Genomic DNA, 27,893 nt, shown 5'->3' with positions numbered 1-27,893 from the left:
TGGGATGGCCTTCAGGGTTAGGTTTTCCTCTGTAACTCTGTGAGTCCTTAGTTCAGAAGAGTATTGTAGCAAATAACTGGCATAATGATGGAGGCTCGGAAGTAGACTTTCTGCAACAGTATGTGAGTACAGAGTGGAGAAGTTTTGATGCATTATTCCATGTTCTTCAGTTGAATTATTCTGTCAAATAGACATTGAGAAGCCCTGAGATTGTTACCTTGGCATGGAGCTGGGGTTAGGAAGGGCTTGAAGGAGTGTCGTCAGCAAAGCCTGCCTCATCCATCTGCTTGTTTTCACCCTCACTGGTGCAGTAAAAGTGTGGTAGTTCTGCGGGCTCTCTTTCATCAGTTCTAAGGTTCCCTGCCCTCTTTTCCTCACGTTTTAACACATTTTAACTATCTTCCAGTTGTGGCATGTTTTATTGTCTTAGTGTGTTCCTTTTAATGGCACATAAAATGGTGGAGCATCCTCTAACTGACAGCCTCTTAGATTCAGGAAATGTGGTATTTACTGTTCAGTGCATGCCAGGCTCTATAATATCTCAGACTTCGCATTAAAAAAAAAAAATTGAGCAGTATATCCACAGTGAGGTCACACCTGAGATGGTTAAGAAAAAAAAATTATTTTCCCCTTAAATGGGATGAAATGTAAAACACTCACCAGGCTTATGGGCATTATACAGATAATTACAATTTAATCATAAAAATTTTTAACATACACCTTAGCAATTAAGGCTTTTCTACCTTTATTTTTTTTTTAAGGTTTTATTTATTTGAGAGAGAGTGCGTAAATGCGCATATGCAGCAGGGAAGGGCAAGGGAAGAGGGAGAAGCAGATTCCTCACTGAACAGGTGATGTGAGGCTTGATCCCAGGACCCTGGCTGGGCTCATGACCTGAGCTGAAGGCAGACACTTTACCGACTGAGCCACTCAGGCGCCACAAGGTTTTTCTGCCTTTAAACTTGATGCTAAAACTCATTTTAAGAATACATTTCCTTGGCTTTTATCAGTTGATTTTGATTCTGAGTATAATTCTCTTCATTCTCTATTGGCAGTTAACCCATACTCCAGGATTTTGGTTATCTTTCTTTGTTTGCCTTTCTCTCTTTGTCCCAGCCCAACTGTGACTTTCTAGGAGCTAGTACGAGGTAGATGTTGGTTCTCTTATATTCTCAGACCCATCAGACTACCTCATAGCATCTTGTGTTTGTCTTCTACATGGGAGCTGTAGGATAAATAGACCTTGTAGGAAATGGTGTCAAGGTGATAATTTGATACAGTGTTAAATATTTTCAATTTTGGAGAAAAGTGAGCTTGTTTCTAGGTTTCAATTCTAAGCCTCAGAGCTAGAGAAAATGTTCTATGGCACTACATGATTATGCTAGCAGGATGGCCAATTTTGCACTGTGAACCCAGGTCTTGAGACCGTCTGTCCAATTGGTACTTTTATTCGCAGTGAAGTTGTTAGTTTTGAGGGTAAATTTAAATTGGAATTTAAGAATTTGTGTTAGTTGACAGTAATTGAACTTTTCTTGATGTGCCCAGACACATGAGTAGCTCCAGTTTTCCAACTCCTTGCAGGTTGCTTGTCCTGGGTTATCGTTCCTGGATAATGCTGACTGACCTAATACCTGTGGTTACACCACATTGTGTATTTTAAAGCACTAAGACTCAGTGTACCCAGCTAAATTTGCTTGTGTGGTAATTATGGCACGCTGTTGGGGCCTTTTTGAAGTTTTGTTTTCTACTAGAACCTTACATTTTTCCTTCTTCACATAATTTACCTATAACTTCTTTAGGAATTGACATATCATGTGCATTTCCTGAGTAAGTGTTGAATCTTGAGTGGCTGCTTCTTAACACATTTTCTTTGATGTGTGAAAGTGTGTCTTATGCTTTAGAGTATGTTCAGTGCTTGCTGTTATCTCTAGAACAATGATTTTTTTCACCTTTGACTTGTCTGGGCATTTTCCCCAAAGTATGTGGTCCTTCCATAAATGCCATGAAGGACCCCTGGCTCAGAAATTCTACTGGAGAAGGCAGGAGCTCTCCCTTTGTAGAATTTTCAACTCCCCACCTGACCTCTGCTCACTGGTACCATTTAAACTCTTTCTTTTTCTAAATCTGGATGTTAGCTCTTCAGCGGGAGTTTTTTCCTGTTGCTAGATTGTGTGTATGGTATATATGCGTGTAATCAAAAGAACTTTTGTAAAGCAGATGGTTTAAAAAGATTTACTTCTCTCATTTCCTCCATTTTTTATGGAAGAGGATGTTAGGGAAATAGAATTGAAACACACTAGAACTTTGCATAAAAGCTAAGTCTTAGGGCCCTGTGACATGATATAACTGAGGTAGTCCCATCTTGGAGTCGTAAACCCTTCCCTTGACTTCTCTGACAAGGGACTGCGATGGGAGTGCAGTCCCTCTCCCATGAGTAGACCAAAGGATTTGCACTTTATAGGTGTCTGGCCTCACATCATTGGCGCATCCAGGACAGACCCACCCATGGAAGATATCAGGGGTGCCACAGGATCAATAGTTTTGATCTGCGTTCTCAGCCACAGTAGTCGCTCTCGGTCATCGTCTATGGGTATTGTCAACCAGGATGGGTACCTTTTTTTTTCGAATATGTCTATACAATACACATATCAAAATGTTGAAACTGTTAAATGTGGGAAGATTTGTTCTTGGAGATAGCTGTTCAGTAACTAGTGGTTTGCTCATCAAGACTTTAAGTACTAAATATTATGTAGTCCTATTGCCTTAATGTTAAAGTATAAAGCAAAGAGAACCAAACCAAAAACTTAATGTCTTAATGAAGCATTTTCCTACTTTTACACAAAAGCACAGTAAGTCTAGTCAGTTTCTGTCCTATGTTAGTAGCTGTTCTGGCAAGGTTAAAGAATTTTCTTTGAGTTTCTTCTTTGCTTCTGACTTTGTTTTGCTTTGCAGGACTACAAAGCTGATGAAGACCCAGCATTATTCCAGTCAGTCAAGACCAAGAGAGGCCCTTTGGGACCCAACTGGAAGGTACTGGATGTTGACCTTTCTGACAGGCAGAGTCTTGGCAACAGACCACTTGACAGGTCCTGAGTCTGGAAGAGCTGGTGACGTTTAAGTGAAAAATAGAAATGGCACAAAAAATAGTTTTATTTGCGATAAGGACTTACAGCCAGTTGCAGTTGGCCAGCAAGCCTGTGCTGCATTAACAAACAGAACGTAGCCAGACTGTCACTTTCAGCATAATGTTATTCTGATAACTCTTAAAAGAGACAAGTGATTTAGTCTTTGGGGATTGTAATGTTCTCTTTTGAGACTTGAAGCAGTACAAAAATCCATGTAAAATGAATGTTTATAGTTTAAATTTAGTCTTAGTAAAAACTGAACAAGTTCCCTTCACCTGAGCTTATGTTCCTGGCCTCTTAATAGTTATATTCTGGAAATCAGGACACCAGAGAACAATTTTGATGGCAAGTGGTCGTTTTCTAATAAACACATCCTTACTTTATTCATGGAAGTAAGAAAAGCAGTGTCAAGATAATCATATAAATTGCTATAGAAATATAGTGCATTTTAAAGATAACCACTAAACTAAATGACGCACCCCTAAGTAAGGCTTGATGTGGTGATAGCAAGTTATTAGTTAATTTGACAGGAGCAGGGAACAGTAAAACCCTAACATACCCAAAGCAGAGTCCTACCAATATGTTTTTACTGGTTAACCAATCTGTTCATGCTTCAGCCAGTCACTGATCATCGATAAAAGATATCTGGGTGCTAGTTGTTGCTTACAGATAGAGGATTGATTACTGTAACAGCTCTACAGATAACCCATTGAGTGGTTCTCTGTGGGTGACATAACTGTTTTTGCAGACTTGTACATCAGCTAAAATGAAGAATGGGTCTGACTTTATTCTTTAAGAAATGATTCATAGTGGGATCCCTGGGTGGCGCAGCGGTTTGGCGCCTGCCTTTGGCCCAGGGCGCGATCCTGGAGACCCGGGATCGAATCCCACGTCAGGCTCCCGGTGCATGGAGCCTGCTTCTCCCTCTGCCTGTATCTCTGCCTCTCTCTCTCTCTCTCTGTGACTATCATAAATAAATAAAAATTTAAAAAAAAAATAAAGAAATGATTCATAGTTATCTTAATTTTGCATTTGTTCTCTGGGTAGAGTTTAGTTCAAGATTCTCCCAATTGAATAGCTATGACCAGAGACTTAATTTTAATTGCCTTGAAGTGATATGTCACTTAAAAAATTTGTCACTGAACAAATTCAGTATGTGTGATCTAAATTTAGTTCAGTGGATTTAAAGAATTTCCCCAACCTTTTTCCAATTTCTAGCTGTGGACTTTAGAACTCCCTGTCTGAGGAGAAGTCTTTCCCCTTTGGGATTTAACCTGACCTTCCAAAAAAAAGAGTGCCATGTTGGCCACCTCTAAGGCAGCTCTGTCTTCTAGAAGGCCATCTTGCTCCAACAAGTCCTAATTCTAACTAGTGATGCTTTTACAGGGAATAGAGAGAGAAGCCCAAAGTTGAGACTCAGAGGTGTATTAAACATCAAATTTTCTTTGTCAACTTTTCAAGTATACACTTGAAAGGATGATGCTCATTGTGTGGTAGGCTATTAGGCTTGGGCTCCAGTCTCTCCTGTTGGACCTCCTACCCAGTTTCAAAACAGGCAGCACAAGTAGTTTGACACTGATTTTTGCCTAATTTCCAACCTTTTAGAACTTAGAATATGATTTTTATTCCTTTTTTATTTATAATTTTTATCCTTTTAACTAACATTGCCTTATCTTCTATCATCCATTAGTGGTTAAAATTCTAGAATAGGTTTAGTTTTTAGAAATAATGTGAATTCTACATTTTTTCAGGTTGCATTATTGCAGTCTTCCCCCAGTGTGTGTGTTTGTGTGTGTGTGTGTGTATGTCTGTGAGAGAGAGAGAGAGGGAGAGAGAAAGGAGGGGGCAGTTGCTTATTTCTCTGTGAAGATGCTGGCTGATAGTAATCCCTTTCTACTCATTCATCTCTTGGTTATTAACTTTAGCCAAATGCTGGTGGATGTAGCTACTCTTATAAATGGAGTTATTGCTTTACTGAATTTCATTGAATTACCATGATCCCAGAAATAACTAGTAGTCCCCTGTCTCCGCAGTTTCTCTCTCCACAGTTTCATTTATCTGTGGTCAGCTGCATTCTGGAATTAGTTGACCTTCTGATGTCAGAAAGTCAGTAGTAGCTTGACACTGCATCACAGTGCCTGTGTTGTTCATCTCACTTCATTTCACCAAGTAGGCATTTTATCATCTCACATCATCACAAGAAGGATGAGCTCAGTAAAATAAGATACTTGGAGAGAGAGAAAGACCACATTTGTGTAACTTTTATTACACTATTTTGTTGTAATTGTTCTGTTTTGTGATTAGTTGTGTCTCATTGTGCCTAATTTATAAATGGAACATGGTCATAGGTGTATGTATATATATATGCAGTAAAAAAAAAAATATATATATATATATATATATATGTTCCAGCACTGCCTTTGGTTTCAGGCCTGCACTGAGGGGGCTTGGAATGTATTCCCCATGGATAACGGGGACCTGGTGTAATTATAACATCTGCTTAGTCCTCTGAAGGAAAATAAAGAGTAGAAAGGATGACAGTAGCTGGTAATACAACATAGAGAAAACTACGGACTGACTCAATCTTCTGAGCATCTCCTATAATTGTCTTCAGCGGGCCCCATTTGTCAGTAACTATAGTCCTCATGGCACTGAGGGTAGTACTGGATGATAGTTGCAGATTTCGGTACTTCTAAAATATGAGAGAAGGCAAGGAATACATGGTAATTAGGGTAAAAAGGAAAAAAAAAAATCCTGTTCTGGACCCGCTTACCCCAGAGTATATGTCAGAACATTCCTTTGTCCGAGCTGTTTGGTAGCTCCATAGCTGCTCCAGAGGCCTTCTATGTGCCATCCCACCCTGACCTTTCAGTCTTCTTTTCCATTGCCCCTCAGGAGAAACTCACCTTAAAAGAATACATTCAAAAGTATATTCAGTACTAAGTGCAAACTCTATAATCTGTTTGATACTTTGTCTTACTTATCCCACACTGGTGTGTTCCTTCTGAACTATTGCAGTATTTACTGCTTGTCTGCGCCAGACTGGAGAGTGGAAAAGAAACTTCTCCTTGGTGCCAGGCACTATGCAAGGTTGTGTTTAATCTTCATGACCTTCCTGTGGGGTAAGTACAACTGCTTCATTATATAGATGAGAAACTTGGTCAGAAACACAGATAATAGTTGTAGGAGAAACAGTAGGACGTCTCCCATTTCCGTAGCACTTGATTCAGTGGTGGGCACAGAGATGAGTAATGTGCAGAGACATAGCAATTTCTGACTCAAGCCCGTGACTCTCAATTACCACTCTGCATCTTTTATGCCCTGTTGCATTAAGGCACTTGTGTGGCTCTCTATATTCATGGTATTTGTCAGAATTTAATTGCTGTTAATACCAGTTGTACGTTTTCAATGGTCAGTTGTACGTTTTCAATCTGTGGGTGAAATCCATTCCCTTATCCCATGTGTTACAAGTTGTGACTTCAGTAACTTAATCCTAGCTCTGGGCCTGGGCTTCCACATCTCTAAAATGGGAGGGACATTGTAACTGCCTCAGAAGGTTGTTGCCAGGACTGAATGTTAATGAGTGTCACATTCCCAGTGCAGAGAAAGCTTTGGTCTTTGGGAATGAAAAGCTGCATCATCTCTTGGCGTTGATTAGATCAATGCATAAGCTACTCTATTTATGACACAGTTATTCCTTTTCTCTGTCTAGTATCCAGGGATTCACTTTTTCTAGTATCTGGGAGTTTTCAAACCCATCTTGACTCACCTGTCCTTACCCCTTGTGATTATGTGTGTTTAATGAGTGCTTCTCTTGGGTCAGCCATAATGCAGAGACCACATAAAATGGCTAGAGAGCCTTTCCTAGTAGGGGATCATGGGAGTGCCAGGGAGTAGATTTTCATATTTTCTAATAGGATTAGAGCATAGGCTGCTGCTGCTGCTGCTGCTGCTTCTTCTTCTTCTTCTTCTTCTTTTTCTTCTTTTTTTTTTTTTTTTTTGCCTTTGGTATGTATCATACCTTTTATCTTTTAAAAACTGTAGTTTGTAGACCCAGAGATGGGGGCCTTAGTTATATATTCATTTTCCCTCTAAAAGATCATTTTTAAAATCTGAGCACATGAATTCTATTTTGTTATGTAGTGTTCAATGTTTAAATGATTCTCTGTATACTAATACCTGATAAAGATTTTTGCTTCAAAGTAGAATTGTGCATTACTTAGGAATTTAAATGTTTCTTTATAGTACTGCATGCACATGCCTGTGTATGTGTGCATGTTTTGGTTTCTTTTGGTTTTGAGGGCTTTGTGTGTAGTGTGACATTGGTGTGACTGCCCATTCTAATGGTTTATCACAAGATAATTAAAATTAAATTAAAGGAATTAAACTAGATTCCTTTAACTTTCCAGTTTACCTCCTCTGAACTGAAGAATTGGCATTTTAACAAATTGAAACACCATCTTTGAAGATTATGGTGTCACTTATATCCTATAGCAAAGCCTCATTTCTTTCTTCATTTGATCCAGACTCCTCATGAAGACTTAAGCTTCTGTGTCTACATATATAAGATAGTTAACATGCCTGTGAAGGGCTTTGTAGAATGCTTTGCCAAAGTGTCTGGCCCTTAGAGTGCTTGCTATATCTCAGGAAACTTCTCCGGTGTCTGAACATTGAGGTACAGTGTATCAGGTCAAATGAAGATGTTGATCTGGAAATTAGAATTTCTAGATAAGTTTTATGTCCTCTTTATATGTATGTCATATATGCTCTTTCTAACCATAAAAGCATGTTCTAATGTTCTAATTCCAGTCTGGAGCAAAAGCTCTGGCAGTAGGAGCTTTTGCAACATTATGTCATGCTGTTTACCTGCTCATTCCTACTTTAGATTCATTTTAGAATTACCAGAGAGGCTATTCTGGATCCTTCAAGCTAGTGGAGGACAGCCATCTTTGTGGATTATAGGAATGCTTATTTGTTCCCTGCCCAGGAAGAGAAAGGCTCCTTTCTGCCTCACATCTGTGGAAAGAAAGCGGGAGCCTTGCTTGTCAGTGGCCTGAAGTAAAGATACCTCAAGGTCCTGTTGGCCAGAGATAGGAAAAATGGAAGTGGGGCTGAGGGAGAAGTTACATCTCAGTTGTGGAAATCTCTTTGAGATAGAGGCTGGCAAGAAAGCAGCCCAGAGAGTCTTCAAGAGCCTGGTGAACCCTGATAGCTCCCCAAGGAGACAGACTGAGGGTGCTCACCTGTCTTCATCTAGACATGGCTGTGAGTACCAGGAAAGCTGTGAAGACATTTAAAACATGTTCCCTCCTTATAATCTCACTTTCAAAAACCTATAGTGGGTGACATAAAGAGACTTAATAATTAGTTTCTGGTTAGACCATGTTGTGGATAATGTATAATAAAACAGACCCTAAAACATGGCTTTTGTGTGTGTGTGTGTTTGTTGAGCATCTGGTTTGGAAACTAGGTTTTTAATGTATCGTAAAAAATAGGGCAGTCCAGGTAGCTCAGCAGTTTAGCGCCACCTTCATTCAGCCCAGAGGTATGATCCTGGAATCCCGGGATCAGATCCCATGTCAGGCTCCCCGCATGGAGCCTGCTTCTCCCTCTGCCTGTGTCTCTGCCTCCGCCCCCCCCCCACACCCATCTCTCATGAATAAATAAATAAATAAATAAAAATCTTTTTTAAAAAAAGTAACAGTACGTATGAATTATCCAACACCTACAGAGGACACCAAAAAAGCTGTTCCATGTCTTCAAAAAGCTAAGTGGCCCAGGAGTGATACATGATTAGTTCTCACCTTATCTTGGATACTGAATGCCTGTGTTCTCAGGCAGCAGAGGATTCAGGCGTGGACAGATGGAGTGTCTTGAGTTCGAGAGGTGATTTGACAGGATGGGCCCCTTGCAGAGTTCTTACTGATGCTGTCAGAGATGATGTTTTCTTCGTGAGTATTATCTGAAGGGTGAACCTGTGGTTTCACTTGTACATAGTGTCATTCCTGGAGTAATTGGACACAAGCATGCAGCACATAGGTCATAGTTCTGATTAGTAAAATGGGTGTGAGCTACAAAAATATGAAGTTTGGAGACATGGAAAATGTGACTGATTATCCTGCCACAGGACATAAGCTTTCCTGTCTTATTTTTATTTTGCCTATTTTCATGAAATTAGTTTAACCTGTGATTGGTTTAATCTTTTGAACTTTGATTTCACATTTACTTACTCCATTTAACATTTCCTATTTGCCCAGTCAGATAGGAATCTTCCACCTCTGAATCCTACTGAAGTCCTTATTTGGTGACCTTTCTCGTGGTACTTTGTGTGTCTCACATCAGAGTAGTGGGTTATGTGTTCACCCTGTCTTCCTCCCCCCATCTCCTTTGTCCCCTGTTACTGGGTTTTCAGCCATAGGCTCTGTGTCTGACCTACTTAATATGGGGCACTGGCGAGCACAAAGGTTTGTTCCTAGGAGAGGCTTAGTTAAGTATTTGCTGGATTCAAGTTAACTGCTTTAAACAAAACAAAACAAAAAAAAGCATCCAAATGTTGGACATGCTGTGTACCACTATAGATCTGTCCAAATGGCTACCAAAATCTAAACAAAATTGAGGGAATGGTATGGCTGAGTGGGGAATTCGGGTTTTGCTTGAAATTTCTGTACACATACTTCACATATATTCTGTAATCTTCTGTTGATATTTACTGATGCATGCACTGGCAACAGCCCCAGCAGTGCATTTATTTTTAACTTTCTTAGTGAAATCTGGATTGGAAACTTACATTATGAAATCAACAGCTGAAATTGAGCATTCAGATTGCCTAAAATTGACAAATGAAAATATGGAGGCAGTGTGAGCCTACTAGAAACTGCTGTGTCCTTCCAAAGTATTAACTCTGATTAACTGTAGCACATACCAATTCCATCTTCATCCCAATGCATTTTAAGTAGGAAAGTGTGTGGACTTAACGTGTAGCGTGGAACTACAAGAGGACCACATTTTCAGAAAATGCGTTTCCAAAATGCCTTTGGGTTCGTTTTGTTTTGTTTTTTTCTAATTGTCTTTTACATTTGTTTATATTTATTTGTCACAGATACAAGAAACTAGTTCTTGTGGATAACGTGGCCTGATTGCTCACCATTACAGTCAAACACGCTGTGTTTTGTTTAGTTCTGTTGCGTGGCTCCAGTATACATTACTCTCCCTCAGGCCTAATCCACATACCTCAGAGTAACCTAATATGCGTTGTTAAATTAAAAACACAATTTGAGTATGGGGGTTTCATTTATGGTTAGAAACATGAAATGTAAGGAATTCAGTGAATACACAGAACTAAATACAATTTTGGAAACGTTTTTGCAACTAGCTTGTGCTTGCTCTTTTACAGATGAAATTTAAATTATGTAGAGATGAGTCATAATTTGGGGTTCTTTGGTTAGCTCAGGGTTTTCATTTTATAAAACTCTTAATTGTTCTTGTCTTTTGGTGACCATCCAGCTTTTACCTTTTATTTTCAGTTTTTCTTTTAAATTTTCATGCTTTAATCTCTGTGCAACTCCTATTTATCAGCCAAATTGTATTTACTTCTAGATATAGAAGAGAGTGAATCCTGTTTTGCTTTAGGTTAGGGAATGTTAAGTTTGGGTTATGGTGGAATTATGTATGAATGATCTGAATTTGGATTTTGGCTTTATTTACCTGTTTTTTTTGTTTGTTTGTTTGTTTGTTTTTACCTGATGAAAAGGAAAGAGCAGGAAAAGATTTGTATTGTTTAAGGCTAGAGAAGAAGCTTTGCTCTGCCCCATTGAGCCTCCTGAGAGCTGGGCAGACAAGTTGGAACTCCTTTGGGTTCTTTGGATCCTAGAACATTCCTCCGAATGTGGAGTCCCAAATACTTGCCCCATTGAGATTGTTCACATTTTTAAAGTTACACATTTTTTCACAAGAATCTAATAACTTAAGAGTATATCATATTTTATGCTTGGCACATGTAGCTCACTTGTACTTCAGAAGTTTAAGATTAGGAAAATATAGTATGGAGTAGACTAAAGTTATGTATTTAAGATCTTAATTTAGCTTTTAGCTTGATTTTGTTTAGCTTTTATTAAACATCAAAATGAAAAGAAGTAGAACATTTAGATTCTTTACAGTCAAAGAAGAATGAAGATGTGAAGTAGTACCCAGATAATTTAAGGCAAAGTAATTCTTTGTCCTAAAATGCTCAGCTTAGGGCAAAAACTCCTGTCATGTATTTCTGAAATATATGGACTTTTTCTGATTATAAAATGATATATGTTTGTTAGGTTTTGAAAATAAAGAATTGGGGCAGCCTGGGTGACTCAGTGGTTTAGTGCCGCTTTCAGCCCGGGACCTGATCCTGGGGACTCAGGATCGAGTCCCATGTCGGGCTCCCTACATGGAGCCTGCTTCTCCCTCTGTCTGTGTCTTTGCCTGTCTGTCTCTCTGTCTCTCATGAATAAATAAATAAATTAAAAAAGAATTGTACACAGAGGAAGTAAAAACCAATTACAGTGTCACCACTTAATTTTTGCTATTAGGGATATATCCTGATTTTTATGTAGTTTTGTTAATAAGTGTTTATACCATGCACAGACAGATACCTGTTTCTTTTCATATTATGCCTTTTTTTTTTTTTTTACATGATTAGGCATTCTTTGAAAACATGGGTTTTAATGGATGTATGCATAGTAGCCCATTGTTTGGAAGGCTTACAAAGTACTTCACCATTAAGTCCACATTTTTGCAATTATGAATAAACCTATAGTGTTTCCTTACCTAATGAACTGGGATACATTTCTGACAGTGGGATTACCAGGTTAAAGGATATGTGGTATACAGGGATCCCTGGGTGGCGCAGCGGTTTGGCGCCTGCCTTTGGCCCAGGGCGCGATCCTGGAGAACCGGGATCGAATCCCACGTCGGGCTCCCAGCGCATGGAGCCTGCTTCTCCCTCTGCCTATGTCTCTGCCTCTCTCTCTCTGTGTGACTATCATAAAAAAAATAAATAAATAAAAATAAAAATAAAAATAAAAAATAAAAAAATAAATAAAAAATAAAAAAAAAAAAAAGGATATGTGGTATACATAGAAAATGAACAGCTTTAAGACTGTAATGATTTGGGGTCAGATTCCACCCCAAGAAGGTGGTGCCAAAAGTATTGTTTCACCTTTTACTTAATCACATCTAGGCATTCTATTTAAAAGTTTATTTAGGGGATCCCTGGGTGGTTCAGTGGTTTGGCGCCTGCCTTTGGCCCAGGGCGCGATCCTGGAGTCCCAGGATCGAGTCCCGTGTCGGGCTCCCGGCATGGAGCCTGCTTCTCCCTCCTCCTGTGCCTCTGCCTCTCTCTCTCTCTCTCTCCCTCTCTCTCTCTCTCTCTCTCTCTCTATCATAAATAAATAAATAAATCTTTTGAAAAAAAGTTTATTTAAATGATTTCCACACCCAACATGGGGCTCAAACTCTACATCCTAAATAAAGACCAAGAGTCACACGCTCTTCCGACCAAGCCAGCCCCAAAGTGTGGAGAATTTTTAAGCCATATTTTATTTTAACCACTAGTCTTAAGGCCATACATAGCTCAAATTAAAAGGCGAATGCATGAGTCATTTTATGAACTGAATTAAATCTTTTTTTTAAGATTTTATTTATTTATTCTTGAGAGACCAGAGGCAGAGACATAGGCAGAGGGAGAAGCAGAACTGAGTGAAATCTGAAATATCACATATATATTAATATTTGAAGAAAAAATACATAGCTTCTGTGGTCTCAGCTTTCTCCAATGGTTATTTGAGATTATGTTTCTGTAAGTCACCTCTGTGCCTCATGCTGTGAGGTGTCGATACTGTAGAGAACTGGGCCAAGAAATAAAGGCAGCAGGCTCTTCATTTGCTTGTTTTTTAATTGGTACATATTCCTTGAATTTGTTTTCTTAATAATTACTTGTAAGTTGTATGGAAAACAAAAAGCCAATGAGACTAGAGTATAAATTTGGGATCTTGGGAAGATGGTTCAGAGAACAGGTTCATTTTGACCCATCACTTAAACTAAATTTTATAGATCAGTGTTAGTTTATAAATTACCAGTATTACCTTAATTGACTTGAACAGACTGTCAGAGTCGCTAGAAAGAATGTGAGCAACAAAATTAGGTAATTTTTGAAGTCATGTATGTATGCTCTACTCTTGGAGTCCAAGTGTGGTATGGGTATATTTATATTAAATTTATCTTACTCTTTAGTTAGAACCATGCTTCATCCTGCTGTTTTTATAAAATGGTAGAATTCTGGGGAGTAGGTATTCTGGAAATGCCCAGGGTTTTTGTTTAGCACAAGGTGTCCAGTGATTTGGAGTTTCAGAGCAAAGCTATCAGCAGCCCATAATTAATAGGACCATAGAATGCTCCATCTGGAAGGTATCCTAGGGCTAATCAGTAGTGTATCAGAGGTTCTCCGCCAGGGAAGGAAATTTAGTCTAAGTGCATGGGCAGGAGGATGTTGCACTAAGCCCATTATAGAGTAAAGTGCAAAATTAAAGGAAATACTAAGACAAGCCATCACATGTCAAGGACATGTACTTATACCACCTGTAGCCCTGGGCCATCCCTGACCTTGGATGAACTAAGTTCACTCATCCTTGCTTTTAGTATCACTTTGGTGGAGGATAAAAAGTTGAGCCCAGCTTTTCCTTTTACTGACAGAGAAGTAAGACCCAGAGAGGTTAAGGATCCTACCCACCTTACGTAAGAAGTTATTTTGCATAGTGGGAACTGCAGCCCATGTGCCCTTACTCCTAGTCCAACACTACTATTTAGCAGGTGTATCTTGTAATTTTAAGAACTGTGTTTTTCACATACACAAATTGTGTTTCATATGAAAGTTTTCAGTGACACTCACTGGATTAGAGAGTACCTCAACACTGGCTCATGGCTTATTGAAAAAAATCTGAAAGACGAGTCTTATGAAAATTTCAGTGAGACTGGCCACTCAGAAGCTAGTTGTGTCCTGTGGAAGGCTGACTGGCTACTTCCACACATAGGAGCCCAGCTGAAGTGCGTGGGGCTGCAGGTCAGGGAAAGGGAGGGGGAATTGCAAATGTTTCAGGCCAAGGCCATAGCAACAGAAGGGTATCCCTTCTAGTAGAGATCATTAGCACCAAGGATAGTAGTTTAATTGTTATTTATACACATGTAATTACTCTCTTCTCTCTACTAGCCACTTTTGTGTTCTCTTACAACACCTAGCACAGATAGGGTTGTAAATAGCACCCCCTTTTTTTGTTAAGGTTTAATTTATTTATTCATGAGAGACACAGAAAGAGAGAGGCAGAGACATAGAAGGAGAAGCAGGCTCTTTGCAGGGAGCCCGATGTGGGACTCGATCCCCAGGATGCCAGGATCACACCCTGAGCCGAAGGCAGATGCTCAACTGCTGAGCTACACCCAAGCATCCCTAAATGGCACCCTGTTAATACTTACTGAGTTAAACTTGTTCGTATGGGATTGTATTTGTGGCTGTGTACGTACACATCCATGCTGAATTTTAATGTTAGTACTCTGTTTTATGGGAGAGAAAATAGAGTCAGCTAACCAAGTTCTTGGGTTGCCATAGAACTCAACCTGCACAAGGACAGTTTGTGGTATATATAATGTTTTCATTTAAATGCTTATGGTGGTACCCCATTGATTAATCCACGTACTAGCTCATTAATAGGATGAAATGTTACGGCAGAAGAGATATTCTGAGAAAAGTTGATCAATCATATAGGACTCTATAGAACTTGAAGTCATTAATAATACCAATAATTTTTTCATCTATCCTGTCTTTAGAATTCACTTGAAATTATTGAGGATTTGGGGGGAAATGTGGTCTCATGCTATGATTGCACAAATGAATAATTTTGAGGTTTTAGAATACAACCTAGAAATTCATCATTTTTTGAATGTACGTTGAATATTTGAATATGTGAATATGTGAATATGGCTGAATGGAATGAATATTTGCCACAAACAACTCACTGAAAGGAGAATGTGCGAATCAGTTGCAGCTGATAAGAAGGGATGGTGGCACACAGTGTGACTGATGCTGGCATTTCAGTGTCTTGAGTGTGCACTGAAACTGAGAACAGTGGTGAAGAAGGGGGAAGAACCCTTGTTAGAAATCTGCTTTATTTATTTATTTATTTTTTGCTTTATTTTTTTAAAGATAATCTTTTCTAAAAAATACCCCCATAGTGTTGCACATGACTTTGTACTCTTCTGAATAGTTTTATTTAAAATTGTTCTGCAAATTCAAACTGGTAATTCCTGCTCTACGAAAGAATAAAGGAGAGCGGGAAGTAGTATGTATTAAGCACGAAGCTCACACTGTTTTTGCTGAGTCCCCACAAGGGTCCTGATAGGTAGCTTTCATCTTCTAAGTACACCAGCCCTGGGGCTGAGAGTTTACAGAATGGCCCTTTCCCCAGATCCTGCCTGCAGTCTGCTTCCATGGTCCATGATCCTTTGATATGTACCTGCTTTGCATGCAACCATAAGCTCCAGAGGCAGGCCCATGTCTGCTTTTGCTCACTGGCATGAGCCCATCCTGGGTCAGCCTAGGAGGGTTTCAGTCTCCTGCACATGCACCTTAGACAACCCATGTGAAGCTCCTGGCTCACCCCCTCCTTAACCCTTCCTCCAAAATAAATATGATGTAGTACACTGAACTTCCCAAGGCAGAAACCTATATTAATTTTCACAGAAATGGACAGTAATACCATCAGTTGCAACCCCCTGCCCAGTTTTTACAAATGAAAATTTCAAAGTTAGCCAAAAAAACTGAAAGAATAGAACAAGCCACCTCCTCCTGGATTTACCAGTTGTTAGTGTTTCACTGTCCCCCTCTTCTCTTTTCTCCTTCCCTCTCCCCCTCTCTGTACACAAATGTGCGTTTAAAAGTTTTTTGGCTGAACCTAGGTTGACGTAATCTGAGGTGTTCCAAATTCTAATTGCTTTTTAATATTGTTTTCTGAAAGGACATTATAGACATATTTTACTTCTTTAGTCTCTTTTAATCCAGATAGCCCTCAACCTCTCTCCCTCCCCCCCCCTTTTTTTTTTGACCATAACATCTCTTGGTTTGATTCCGACTCTGCCATTTAGACTATGAGGTAGGATCATTTGTAGAAATTCAAGTCCGGATGCATGGGACTGCCTTCAAACACTCAGTCATTGGAGATGGTTTCTGCTGCTTGTTGCATCCCTTTTCAGATCTCCCTTGCAGGGAATATACTTCAGTTAATAAACACTACCACTCCCCGTGCCAGTGTTAGAAGACACAGAAGACACAGACAACTACTACACTTTGCTCTTTGCTCTTCAGTGTGCGTCAACACATCCATGGTGGGAGTGTGCTAATGGTGTTAGGAGAACCCTGACATATCCAAGCTTGTTGTTGATGCAATGGGGATAGCATTTGGTATTTAATATGAAATCTGAACAGTGTAATGTAAGGCTGAACAATGCACCTATTAAACTGTAGAGCCAGGAAGTAACTTAGTCTGTGGAAGGAGGGTTTGTAGCAGGGGAATACCACTGCTCTTGCTAAAATGATTTTGAATTTCCAAATACCCGAATTAAACGCATATGAGATTGTACTTTTCCTCATGTATGTCTGTGATGTCGTTACACGGCAGTCAGTTTTCATCAGAACATAAATATTTAAAGTCACGATTTCTCCTTTTCAATTTTCTTCATCTAGAAGGAGCTGGCCAACAACCCTGACTGTCCTCAGATGTGTGCCTATAAGCTGGTGACCATCAAATTCAAGTGGTGGGGACTGCAAAGCAAAGTAGAAAACTTCATTCAGAAGGTAAAGGCTGTTCAAAATGCGGTGACTTAAATTTAGGTAGCTTATTAATGGGAGATTTTGTTACCATTGCTTTTTCTCATTTATTAGGTAAAAGTTATTGTCCCTGTATAATTCCTCTCTGCCTTTCTTTTTTTCTCCCTAGAAACAGCAAAGACAGATGCCAGCAGGTTTTAAAGGGCTTTCTTTTGAGAAGAGCGTAGGAGTTTTTTGTTCAAAGTGCTTTCCCAATGGTTTGCCCAGCTGTTCCGTAGAGAGCCCTTTCCATATACAGCATGTCCCCCAGAGGACCTGGTATCCTGGCATTGGCTGGAGGGAGAGGCCAGGCCTTCCTTGCTGAAGGAAGCCCAGCTGGTCACCCACTCACCCCCTCCACGCATTCCTCTCTTAACATAAACTTTAACACTTTGTTTTCTTTAGAGGTCCATACTGAGAATAGTTGTATTCTGAACCTAGGGCGGCAGAACCTGAGGATCCAGATTCTGATTACTTCTTTTTTATGTCTTCTTTATTAAAGTGAAAGTAACATGGACAGTTTGATCTAGAAAGAGCTGTAGAAATGGATACGCATGTTGTAAACACATAGGAAATATGGAGGGTTTCTTCGGTGTCTCCTTCTCTTGTGATGTGACTGTTTTTTCTGTCGTCATTATAAAGAAGCCCCTGGGACATCTCTGAACCCACAACTGCTCATGTCTGTTCCACCATAACTTTTCTACTTTTTTTTTTTTTTTTTTTTTTTTAACTTTTCTACTTTTAAGCTGGAACTGCTCTGACATTTTTTTAAAAAGGTTCCTAATGTTCTGGAAACTGTGATTACTCTTGGGCCTGCTTGCAGCTGGCCCACGGTAGGCACTCTGTAAATATTGGCTTCCTTCCTTCCTCTTGGATCATAGTAATAGATTAACAATCTAGTTCGTCACATGTGTAATTGATGAAGTCCCTTCTGTTCATGAAAAAAAATTTTAGATTTGAAGATTGTCCAAAAGTATTAAAGTACTTACTGTTTAGTGTCTTTTCTCTCTTTTGGGGAAAGTTTAGTAAAATTTAAATAATGCAGCAATTAAAACCACTCATTTATGTACATGGTTATGTATATGTGTGTGTATATATAGTGACAGTAAGACGGAAGCATAAAAATTGATGGAGAGTATGTAATTATTCTTGATTTAAGTAAGCATCTTATTCCGTAGAACTCCGGATTCTTTTGTTTCAGTACACATCATATTCTACCTCAGTATTCCTTTGAATTGCAGAGACATTAAGAATGACTGTGTATAGTTTTATAGTAGAAGAAATCGAGTTGACCTTTGGTCACTGAGATTTAGAAAAAAGTAAAAATAGACCAGATCTAGCAGGAGTTTATGTTGGAATAGAATGTGTGCGCCACATTTTTTTCAGTTCCTAATAAATTGTGCTACCTTTGCAAAGAAAAGATTGTTTCACATTTCACAGGGAGGTTTTTCTTTTTATTTTGTTTTACAGAATGATAATGGGATGGAACTGAGATTTCCACTAATTGACAAAGTGATCTTTTCAAACCAAATATATGTAGATTGCATGGGTTATTGGAATGTAGAAAGTTAATATGTTATTAACCTTAGATTTTTGCTGTCTTACACTACTTTTCTTCTTTGTTTTAATAGCAAGAAAAAAGGATATTTACAAACTTTCATCGCCAACTTTTTTGTTGGATTGACAAGTGGATCGATCTGACAATGGAAGACATTAGGAGAATGGAGGATGAAACTCAGAAAGAACTAGAGACAGTAAGACTGCCATTTGTGGGAATTCTCTCATTTCTCCTTTCTAAAACTGTGTGCATGCTTATAGTAAGTGTAGACTTAGGAATAAGAAGAGGGTCTTTAAAAGCTTTTTTTAAATGATTACCCTCCTCAAAATCAGGCTTCTTAGACACTAACATCCCTTCACATGTTCTCATTCTCTTTTCTTGAGCAGCTTCTATGAAAGTAGCCTAGAGCTTTACTGATGTAGAGTTGGTTACCTGTTAAATGCCCAATGGTTTCATATTCTTTGTCACACATTAGTTCTCTGTGATGGTACCTGGTTCATAGTCCTTTTAGGCACTCACTTTATCAGACTAAATAGCCTTTGGCTCATTTTGTTGTCACTGTTCAGTTACTGATGGTAGTACTGTAAGTCCTACTTCCCTCTTAGGTAGAGAAGCCTAGCCATATTGTCACAGCTTCCCTCCCACAGCTAGCACTGAATCCTTAGCTCTTCATTTTTTTTATTTTTAAAGATTTTATTTATTTAATCTTGAGAGACACACAGGGAGAGAAGGCAGAGGAACGTGGGACTCAATCCTGGGTCTCCAGGATCACACCCTGGGCTGAAGGCTGCGCTAAACCGCTGAACCACCCAGCCTGCCCTCCTTAGCTCTTCTTAAGCTTTAGGCAGGAACTGAGGTAATGCCTGGGCCAGGGATCAGCATGCCCTGTTTCACAGTTAAAGCCTACCCCAGTTCCCGCCCTGCATCTTGTGAGCGCCCCCTTTCTGCTAGGGATGGATTTTTCCCACTTCCTCTTAGAAGTGTCTGGTTTTGCTTTTGCTCTGGGCTACACTGCTTTTCAGTTGAAAGTAAGGCCCTCCTGGGGGGAAGTGAACCCAAAGAATGTCCGGGATAGGCTAGTGGTTTCCATGCAGTCATCCAGAATCCCGCCAGCAGTCCCAGTTTTGGAAGCCGTGCAGGCGGGAGTATTTGACAAACGCCTGTGTGTGAGGCAGGACCTCCACTTAATCACAGGAGAATGGCAGCAAATCAGGTTCTTTGGCACAGAAGAAAACCTATTTGTCTGGCACACGGCATCATAAAGAATCTGTGTTTAAAATTGCTTACTTTTGGTGATTACGGCAGATCTGCTTCTAATTAGCTTTATACAAACCTTCTGAGAGAACTAGGACGTATTTTCTTTATAAGGCAATAAAATGTTTTAACCTTATCTTATACAGAAAGTAAACTTTCGGCAGTCTCCAACTTATGAATGGATTTTGTTCCAAAAGTTTTTAAGTTGATTTTTTGGAATTTGGGACATGTTTTACCATGGAGACAACATTATAAATTGGAGTTTGGTTTCTAGGCCAGACAATAGAAGCCTCTTTGACCTCTGTTTCTCATATTAATGGTATGATTCTGAGTTCTGGATCTTGGAAGTGTGGTGATAGAATGGCAAGCATGGAGGACTCTCCTTCACCCCCTTAGTTTTAGGCTGGCCCCTAATATTTAAACCAGCAAGAGTAAGTCGTGGATACTTCCTCCTTTTTTTCCCCATGCCCCTTCTCCCACTTCTGTCTCTCCCTTTTCAGGAGTGCTTTGAGAATGCCCTTCTCAAAACACCCCTACTCCTACCCAGTGCTAGTCCCTTCTCCCCTGCCTTGCTTCGTTCTGCTCCCTCTAGGTGGTCTAGGCTCCAGAGACCTGCCAGCTGTCTCCAGCCCCTCTGAACAGCTAGGCTCAGCTAAACATAGAAAAGAAGGCAGCGTGATGATACTCATTCTCTGATACTAAACTCATGGCACAACTTTGGTATCTTCAAAAAAGATTTACCAGTGCTGAGATAAAACAAAACATGCTTATTTTTCTTGATTTGAACTTGGAAGAAGGAGGTTTGCTTTTGCTTTTGCTTTATATGCTAAGGAGGACTGTCTATAGCATGAGGAAAAGAGGTCATAGTTGGAGGGTGACGGATGGAGCCCTCCCTAGTTTGAGCTCTGAACCCTGCCTACCTCCGGGCCCCTTGAACAGAACTTGGCTGTGACCTCTTCCCTCAGGAGAGTACCCTTCCTTCCCTCCCAGGTCCTCAGTCTCAGGGCACATAGTATTCCCAGCATAAACACAGTGAGTGCCCTGACCAGGAGGTGGGGATGCTCTCTCCCATCTCTTGCCGCAGGCCTGCAGGTTCAGCTCCTTGCTTCTCCATGCACGTCCGTAAGGTAGACAAGTAGTTACACAGGTAGTTACATAGAAGCCCCGTTTATTAGAAGATGTCATTGGTGTACCTGTGTGGCTCAGATTGACTTCTCACATGACATTGGTAGAAATCTTTTGTTGGTTCAGAGTTTGGGAAACATGGGAGTTTGTTAAATATTTCAAAAACATTTCAAGGCAGTTTCAGCATTCTCTGCTGATCATTGTAACGTAAAATTCATTTAAGTTATTTTGCTTTGGGTCATTGGGGAGTGCTTTATTCCACATCACATTGCTGCTGCTTTGAGCCCTAATAGTTGACTTGTGAGCATCTTCAGACTCTGGGCAGTAGTAGGCCAAAGCGCCTACCCAGAAAGCACCTACCTCTTGACAAGGCTTACGACTTCTAAGTATTCACCACTACCCAGGGATTTCCCCTTTTCTTAAGGGCCTGTTGATAGAGTTTGATACATTGTAATTCTCTTCTTAGTTCGAAAATATTTTAAGATTTGGGTTTCTTTCAAAGGGGTTTTAGCCCTGGAGGAAAGGAGCAGCATCTTGAGAGCTTAGGCATGACAGGAATGCTCCCACCTGGAATCCTGAAGAGAAATACGGGTTAGACTCAGATGCTAAGGAAGTACTGGGGGTAAACTCTGCCTATTTGTTCACAACTGGCACTTCTGGGGGTGGGGGAGAAGTGTTGAGGTCTAGAAATGTGTTTATTACAATATCTGTTCCTTTTCTGACCATTCTTTTCTGATTTTCTCATTGAGTTTTTTTAAATCGTCTGTAGTCTACTGTTACTAATGCCTGTCCTTTCTGATGCATCTTTATGTCCTTTATTGTTTCTCATACATTCCCATGCTCACTTGTTCTTCCTTTTGTCCTTTCTCTTTTAAATGAACTTCCCATAAAGAACTCCTCTCAGACACTCTAGCGTCAGAAGCAGCAAAGGTGGCCACACCTGAAAATATAAGTCAGACTGTCAGGGCATTTTCTCACGTTGTGTTAGTGAACAACAGTTCATTTACCCCTTGGCTGTCTTTGATAATTTCATATCATCAGTCTGCAGGCTTTTGTTTCCTGGATTCAAGAATAGATACATATTTTTTGTGCTGTTGTAAGAAAAGCCTCTTGCAGGATTTTCCTTAGACCAGCATTACTAGAGAAGCCTCAGAATGTCATTCTCAGTGTGGATGTGGTTATGAACAGGCAGCAGTCATTCACAATCTTTTCTGGATCTTTTTTCTGCCCTCGCTTACTAACCCAATTTAGAGTCTGTGATTTCAGCAGCTCATGATTTTATTTTACGTTTAGATGCGTAAGAAGGGTTCCGTCCGAGGCACGTCGGCTGCTGATGTCTAGATGAGTCCCCTGTAGGGTCAGAGACAATATCAAACTGTGTAAGTGAAGACCCGGGTAAAAAGAATGTTTAAAAACCAATACCTTTGGTTAACGGGTAGTTAACTTGCTGAGCAGAGACTGTTAAATGTGGTTTAATTTTTAGAATTTAAAGAGATACATATTTTAAAGATTGACATGGGACACTAAGCTATTATTCTGTAAGAGTTTTATCTCTAGAACAGGTTGAATTTAGTAAACTCCAGTTAGTTCTTAGTGTTAGAACCAGAAACCAACTGCCAGTCATGCTCATTCATCACGCTGCGTCCTAGAAGCCAGCTGATTCTTCGTTGATGGCCAGTTAATTGACCTGTTTCTCAGTAGGACCCTATATGGTTAGTAAAGAAATAAAAACATTTCAAACCAAACAGAGATCCTTCATCCCATATCAGAAGGGCCAACCTTAGTGATTCATTGTGGTTGAAATTTTTTCTGAACATCTCAATGCCTTCCTTCATGTTGAATCTTCAGTTACCTTTACAGTTAGCTTTAATATGTCTAAATATACCTTGGTTTTTACTATAAAACATTTCTATGGCTTTATTTCCCTAACACAAATTTATATGCTCAGATAAGAGATTTTCCTCGGGAAAAAGAGCCGCAGAATCTACCCCACATGCCCAAGCCAGCATGAGTAAGCACAGAGGGATGGTCCACTGCCACCAGTTGTTGCTATTGCACCGCAGTGTGTATTGAGGAAAAGAACAAGACCGAACACTCCTCACTTGCTGTGGTTCTTTGCTGCCCCCTCAGTTGTGCTCCCTGCTCTTATTCTCCAATTATGGAACGGGGGAGAAACGAGGTATTCAGGTGTGAACACAAGCAGTTGTACAAATAAGAATGAAGGAACTCTGCTAGGATTCCTCCAGAGCCCACTCTTTAAATATAATGTTCATTAAAAAAAAATTTTTTTAAGTTGTTAACTTTTTTTAAGTTCTTCTAAGTTCTGTGACTTATTTCCACTTCCAATTAATTTATTTTCCCTCTGATGAAACAAAATGTTATGCCATTAGTGAGACCAAAATCTTCAAGAGAATAAACTCTTAAAATGGAGTAGTTGGGGTACATTATCTGGCAAAAGTTTTGCCACATTGAGGGGTTTTTTTCCTTTTCTGGAGAATGTATGTAGCGCAACGACATTTTTTGTGTGTCTCTGTGTTTTAACACATTGCCCTCTCACTTTTCTTACAGTTACGTAATCAAGGTCAAGTGAGGGGAACAAGTGCAGCCAGTGATGAGTGAAGAAGAATCTGACCAGTGTCTTGCAGTGTTGACGTTTCCCAGACGTGTGCTTGTGATGATGTACTCACACGCACAGGTTCCCAACCACGTGTGTATATATGTTTGTGTGTGTATATATCTGTAGCTGTATATAAAACGCATGTAGAGCTACAGATCAGAATACACACACTTGTGTATATATGTACATACAGACATACTGAAAGGATTAGTACAATTTCTCCAAAGTACTGTACCTATCTTCAGCAAGAATGCAAAAGAAAATATTTTCAATATATATACCTGGAACAGATTTTAATAATTATCAGAGTAATACCATTATTGGACAAATTGACTGCAATGTAATACTAGCTGGTATGTTTCATAAATGTCAAATTGTGGACCAATATATATATATAGCCTTTTATTACTTTTCTGTTCTTTTAAATCAGTCTCTTACAGATTTTTATTTTAGTCCCAAAAACAGACTCCCACAGAAAAATTTATTCAAAATCTTTTGGTATTCCAATGAATCTGAAATGTAAACTCTGAATGTATTTATAACGATTTATTTCTGGATGGTTATTATCTTAAATTCAAATTGGACACTGTCTATTAGGAAAGAATATAGTTACTGGCCAATTTTTACTTGTTTGCCCTGAGGGGGGAAAATCCTTTAAAAAAAAATTCTGATTTTTATTGGGTTTTTGTATTTTAAATTTCAAGTATTTTTCTACATCAAACCTAGCAAAAAAAGGAGATGACAGTTTGTGATTTATAATAAACACTATACAATTTTCAGGCTCCTGTTAGGCAAACAAAGAAATTGATGAAGAAATTCATAGCATCGTAGGCTGTAGGAAAACTTGGAAGTAGAGCACTTCCATGGAGTCTTGTTTCTGAAATGACTGTTTTCTGAAATTAGAGCTTGGAAACTATGCAAATGATCTAGATTCCTCACAGCTTACACGCTAGAATACAGATAGTGATGACTTTTTTTTCTTTCTTTCTTTCTTTCTTTCTTTTTTTTTTTTTTTTTTGCTCTTTTCATATTAAAATACAGCCTGTGGGGGAGGCACTGCCTTTTTGAGATAGCAGGGAGGAATTAAAGCTGCAGCACCCAGCACTGGCTGGTCTGCTTGCCCAGGAGGCCACACTGAAGAGCCAGTGCTGTGCCACCCACTGGTAGGTGCTCTCTAGTAGGATGCCATTGGAACCTGTCATGAGTAAGTGTCATGAACATGCTGGTTAGCAGCCGCTGCCACCTCGTCTCTCTTCTTCCTTCTTTAAGAAAGGAACCATAGCTGAGTTAAGATTTTTATCAGCTTTCTCTGTCCGAATCCAGTTTTTCTCCTGTCAGTCCTGGAAGCTTGGCCAGAGTGATCTTGTTGAAGCCTTCCCGTCACAAACTGTCTTGTTGAACCCCTCGTCCCTCCTGCAACACGCCAGCCCCTGTAGTCGTATCACATTTGTAATCTGATTTGCTGACAGCCTTGCCCGCCCTGCTCCCCGTTTTCCCACACACCCCGTGGCTCTACCGAGGTGGTGGCAGTGAGTCAGACAAGGGTGTGTAGGATCGCTGCCGCACCATGATGCCCTATTAGCCTTGACTCCGAACCCCACACTGCATATGTCCTCCGTGTACTCAGGATCAAGACTGATGTTTACTCTCTGGGCGCTGTTGTAAGATAGATGTTGTCAAAGCATAATCATTGTCTGCAAAATGTTTGGTGCAAGGAAGACTATTGCTAATTTTATGAAATAAAGAGTCTCGCCCTCTCCTTTAATGGACTTAACTCTCACTGGCATCTGTAGCATCGTTGGGAGTGTGGGCGCCCATGGAAATCCATGCCCAGTGCACGGGTTCTAATGTTTTTCTAACAACTGTGGAGATTTGAGGGAATGCGTGGTGAATGTAAAATATCTAGTTTACTTGGCAGTCTCTTGTGTAAATTACAGTAAAACAAAGTAAATGAAATTGAAACAAAAAATAAATTTGATCACAAAATGCCACTTGTGTGCTTGAGTGGTTGTTTCCCCGATGCCACGTCTGGTTCAGCATACTGTGGACCACTTACTTCTCTGCCACTTTCTCAAGAATTCTGTTTGGCTCTGCTACTCTGGAAACAAGAAAGGAAAAACGTGGTTTTTGTAAATTTTTCACTCCAAACTCTTGTTCTTGAGATGTACCTATGCCACGTTAACCTGTTATGTTTGCTTTCTTAGATAATTTTCTGCCTTTAAAAGCTAAGCAGAAAACTAAAGAAGGGTTATTTAGTAGTCTCAGAGGTTTTTTTAAAATTCTGTTTCAAGGTGAAGAATATGGACAACCCATAGTATTTCTAGAAGCACTCAGTAGGGATTTTGTCATCAGCCTCTGACTCGAGATGGTAGTTTTTCAGTTTAGGGCAGAGTTTCATTCACCCCTCATTGCCTTTTCCGCTCCCATGTTCAGACACCTCACAGCACTTTTCTCATGGTCCTGTCTTACATTCTAGAGCTGCTCAGCATCAGGAGAGGTGGCCGGATACACGGTTGGATGCATGCAGAATGTTATATTTCTGGGCGCTCCTTTGTTACCTGAGGTGATTTCCTCAGTGTTTTATCTCAGACTTAGTGTCTGCATTTGTGGGGCCAGCCTGTCATTCGGGATGCTGAGCAGCAAGGCTCCATTCTCTGGTCTCCCCGAAGGCACTGAGATGAATCAGAGCAGCACACAGTCCAGCATGGGAGACAGACACATGCACAGAAGAACTCCAGTTCAGTAGGACAGTAGGAGGGAGAGCTTAGACGTCATCGTGCAGATGCGAAAGCAAACGTTTAGGCAGCTGGGCAGGGCAGTGGAGACCCGAGGAGTCTGGGGTGCTGCTCTTGGGCCGGCACTGTGCAGTGGGGCCAGGCGCACCTTCTGGCCTCTCCCGGAGCCCTGGAGTGCCCGGCTGCCGTGTTGAGGGTCAGTCGAGGCCTGAGCATAGAGACCCGAGCCTACCTTTGCGCCCCTTTCAGTGCGATCTCTCCCTCCTGTTCCATTTATTTACCAGACTGCCCCCTAATGGATCTAAAATCACTGGGGACCCAACACTTAACTTGGCTTTTATAAAGCTCCCCCCTACCCACCCATGTTTCCAGCTTGCTAAGCTGCGGTGCCACAGCCCCACCTCCTCACGTCTCCTCTCTGAGGAAGGAAGAGACACAGTCGTTCTGTCCCTGTTCCCTCAGCAGCTGCGTCGACAAGGCATCCGCATGGAATTCCCTGTTCTTAGCCACTTGGAAGGAGAACATTCCGCCTTCCTCAGACCCCCGGTCCGACATCCTGAGAGCCGCTGAATGTTATGGGTGTTTTACAACTTTTAGGATTTTTCAAGTTGCTCTCACTGGCAGTTGTAGAGTTTGGGACTTGGAGTGGTTGGGAGAGAAGGAATGTGCTAGGAGACAGGTCGAAGATTATCCCGCTGGGCTTGGAGCATCCACTGCCCACAGGGAGTGCTTGCTTCCCAGGAACCCTGCCAGAGTCACTTGAGGTTATGTCTTCTGACTTGGAAATATTAAGCAACAGCAGGTCTTTTCAAAACCAGTTCTTCAACCAGATTGGATTGGGAAAAGCAGAAATGGCAGACACTCCAAAGCTGCCTCTCACGAGGCCATGTCATCCGAGGCCACGCCAGGCATTTGAAGCCATGCTTAGCAGTTGGAGGCACCTGATGCTTTGATCCCCATCCCTTTTTTCCTTCTGAAAGTGCCACATTGCCAGCTTTAAAGGGATCGAGAACTAACTCTGTTTGCTTCCCCAACTCCTTCAAGGTCGCTTGCACTCCCGCAGGAGCAGGGAAGGTGATTACTGTGGAGAACCACTGCTTCCTGACGTCCCCATACATTTCTCCTCCATCCAGTTAAATCACAAATTAAAATCCATCCCTGGATGACTCTCCCCAGGCACCCGAGGGGCTCTCATCTCTTGAGTGTCCCGTCCTGCTAGGGCTACTGGTTCGAAAAATAAAGTGCACATACACCAGAGGTTCTCAGCCCTGGGAGCACCTTACAGTCACATGGGGGAGCCTTTAGAAGTATCATCTGTCCACCAGTTGCCTTTCTATGGCTTGGGGTCAGTGGGCCCTGCTTTCAGAGGACAGGGAAAGAGCCCAGAGAATTGCCCACCGTCTTCCTAGGAGGACACTGAGAAGACCACTTTGTCTCCAAGCAGTCAGACTCCTTGTTTTATAAAGCCAAGTGCCGCTTGCTCCATGCGGCCAACCTTAACCTGGCCTGGCCATCTGCAGCAGTCCGCACCCCTCATTTGGCACCTGTGGACTCCACACTGCCTTAATAGATTAATCGATGCTGTCTCTTC

General features: G+C 40.6%; 1 protein-coding gene across 2 annotated transcripts in view; it reads left to right on the top strand.

The window, feature by feature from the left end:
* Nucleotides 1–25,558, top strand: part of PITPNB (phosphatidylinositol transfer protein beta) — a 64,759-nt gene extending 39,201 nt beyond the window's left edge. The window contains exons 8-12 of one of the 2 annotated variants that reach the window (XM_072723131.1): nt 2,953–3,030; nt 16,891–17,001; nt 18,645–18,767; nt 22,244–22,329; nt 23,519–25,558. In XM_072723131.1, coding sequence (XP_072579232.1) covers nt 2,953–3,030; nt 16,891–17,001; nt 18,645–18,767; nt 22,244–22,291 — 360 coding nt within the window. In that variant the 3' untranslated portion in view covers nt 22,292–22,329; nt 23,519–25,558. The remainder of the gene's footprint in view (nt 1–2,952; nt 3,031–16,890; nt 17,002–18,644; nt 18,768–22,243; nt 22,330–23,518) is intronic. The other variant, XM_072723130.1, reaches the window with a different exon arrangement.
* The last annotated feature ends 2,335 nt before the right edge of the window (nt 25,559–27,893 follow it).

Source organism: Vulpes vulpes, chromosome 10, assembly GCF_048418805.1.
Source record: "Vulpes vulpes isolate BD-2025 chromosome 10, VulVul3, whole genome shotgun sequence".
Lineage (NCBI taxonomy): Eukaryota > Metazoa > Chordata > Mammalia > Carnivora > Canidae > Vulpes > Vulpes vulpes.
This window is presented reverse-complemented; position numbering and strand designations above follow the sequence as displayed.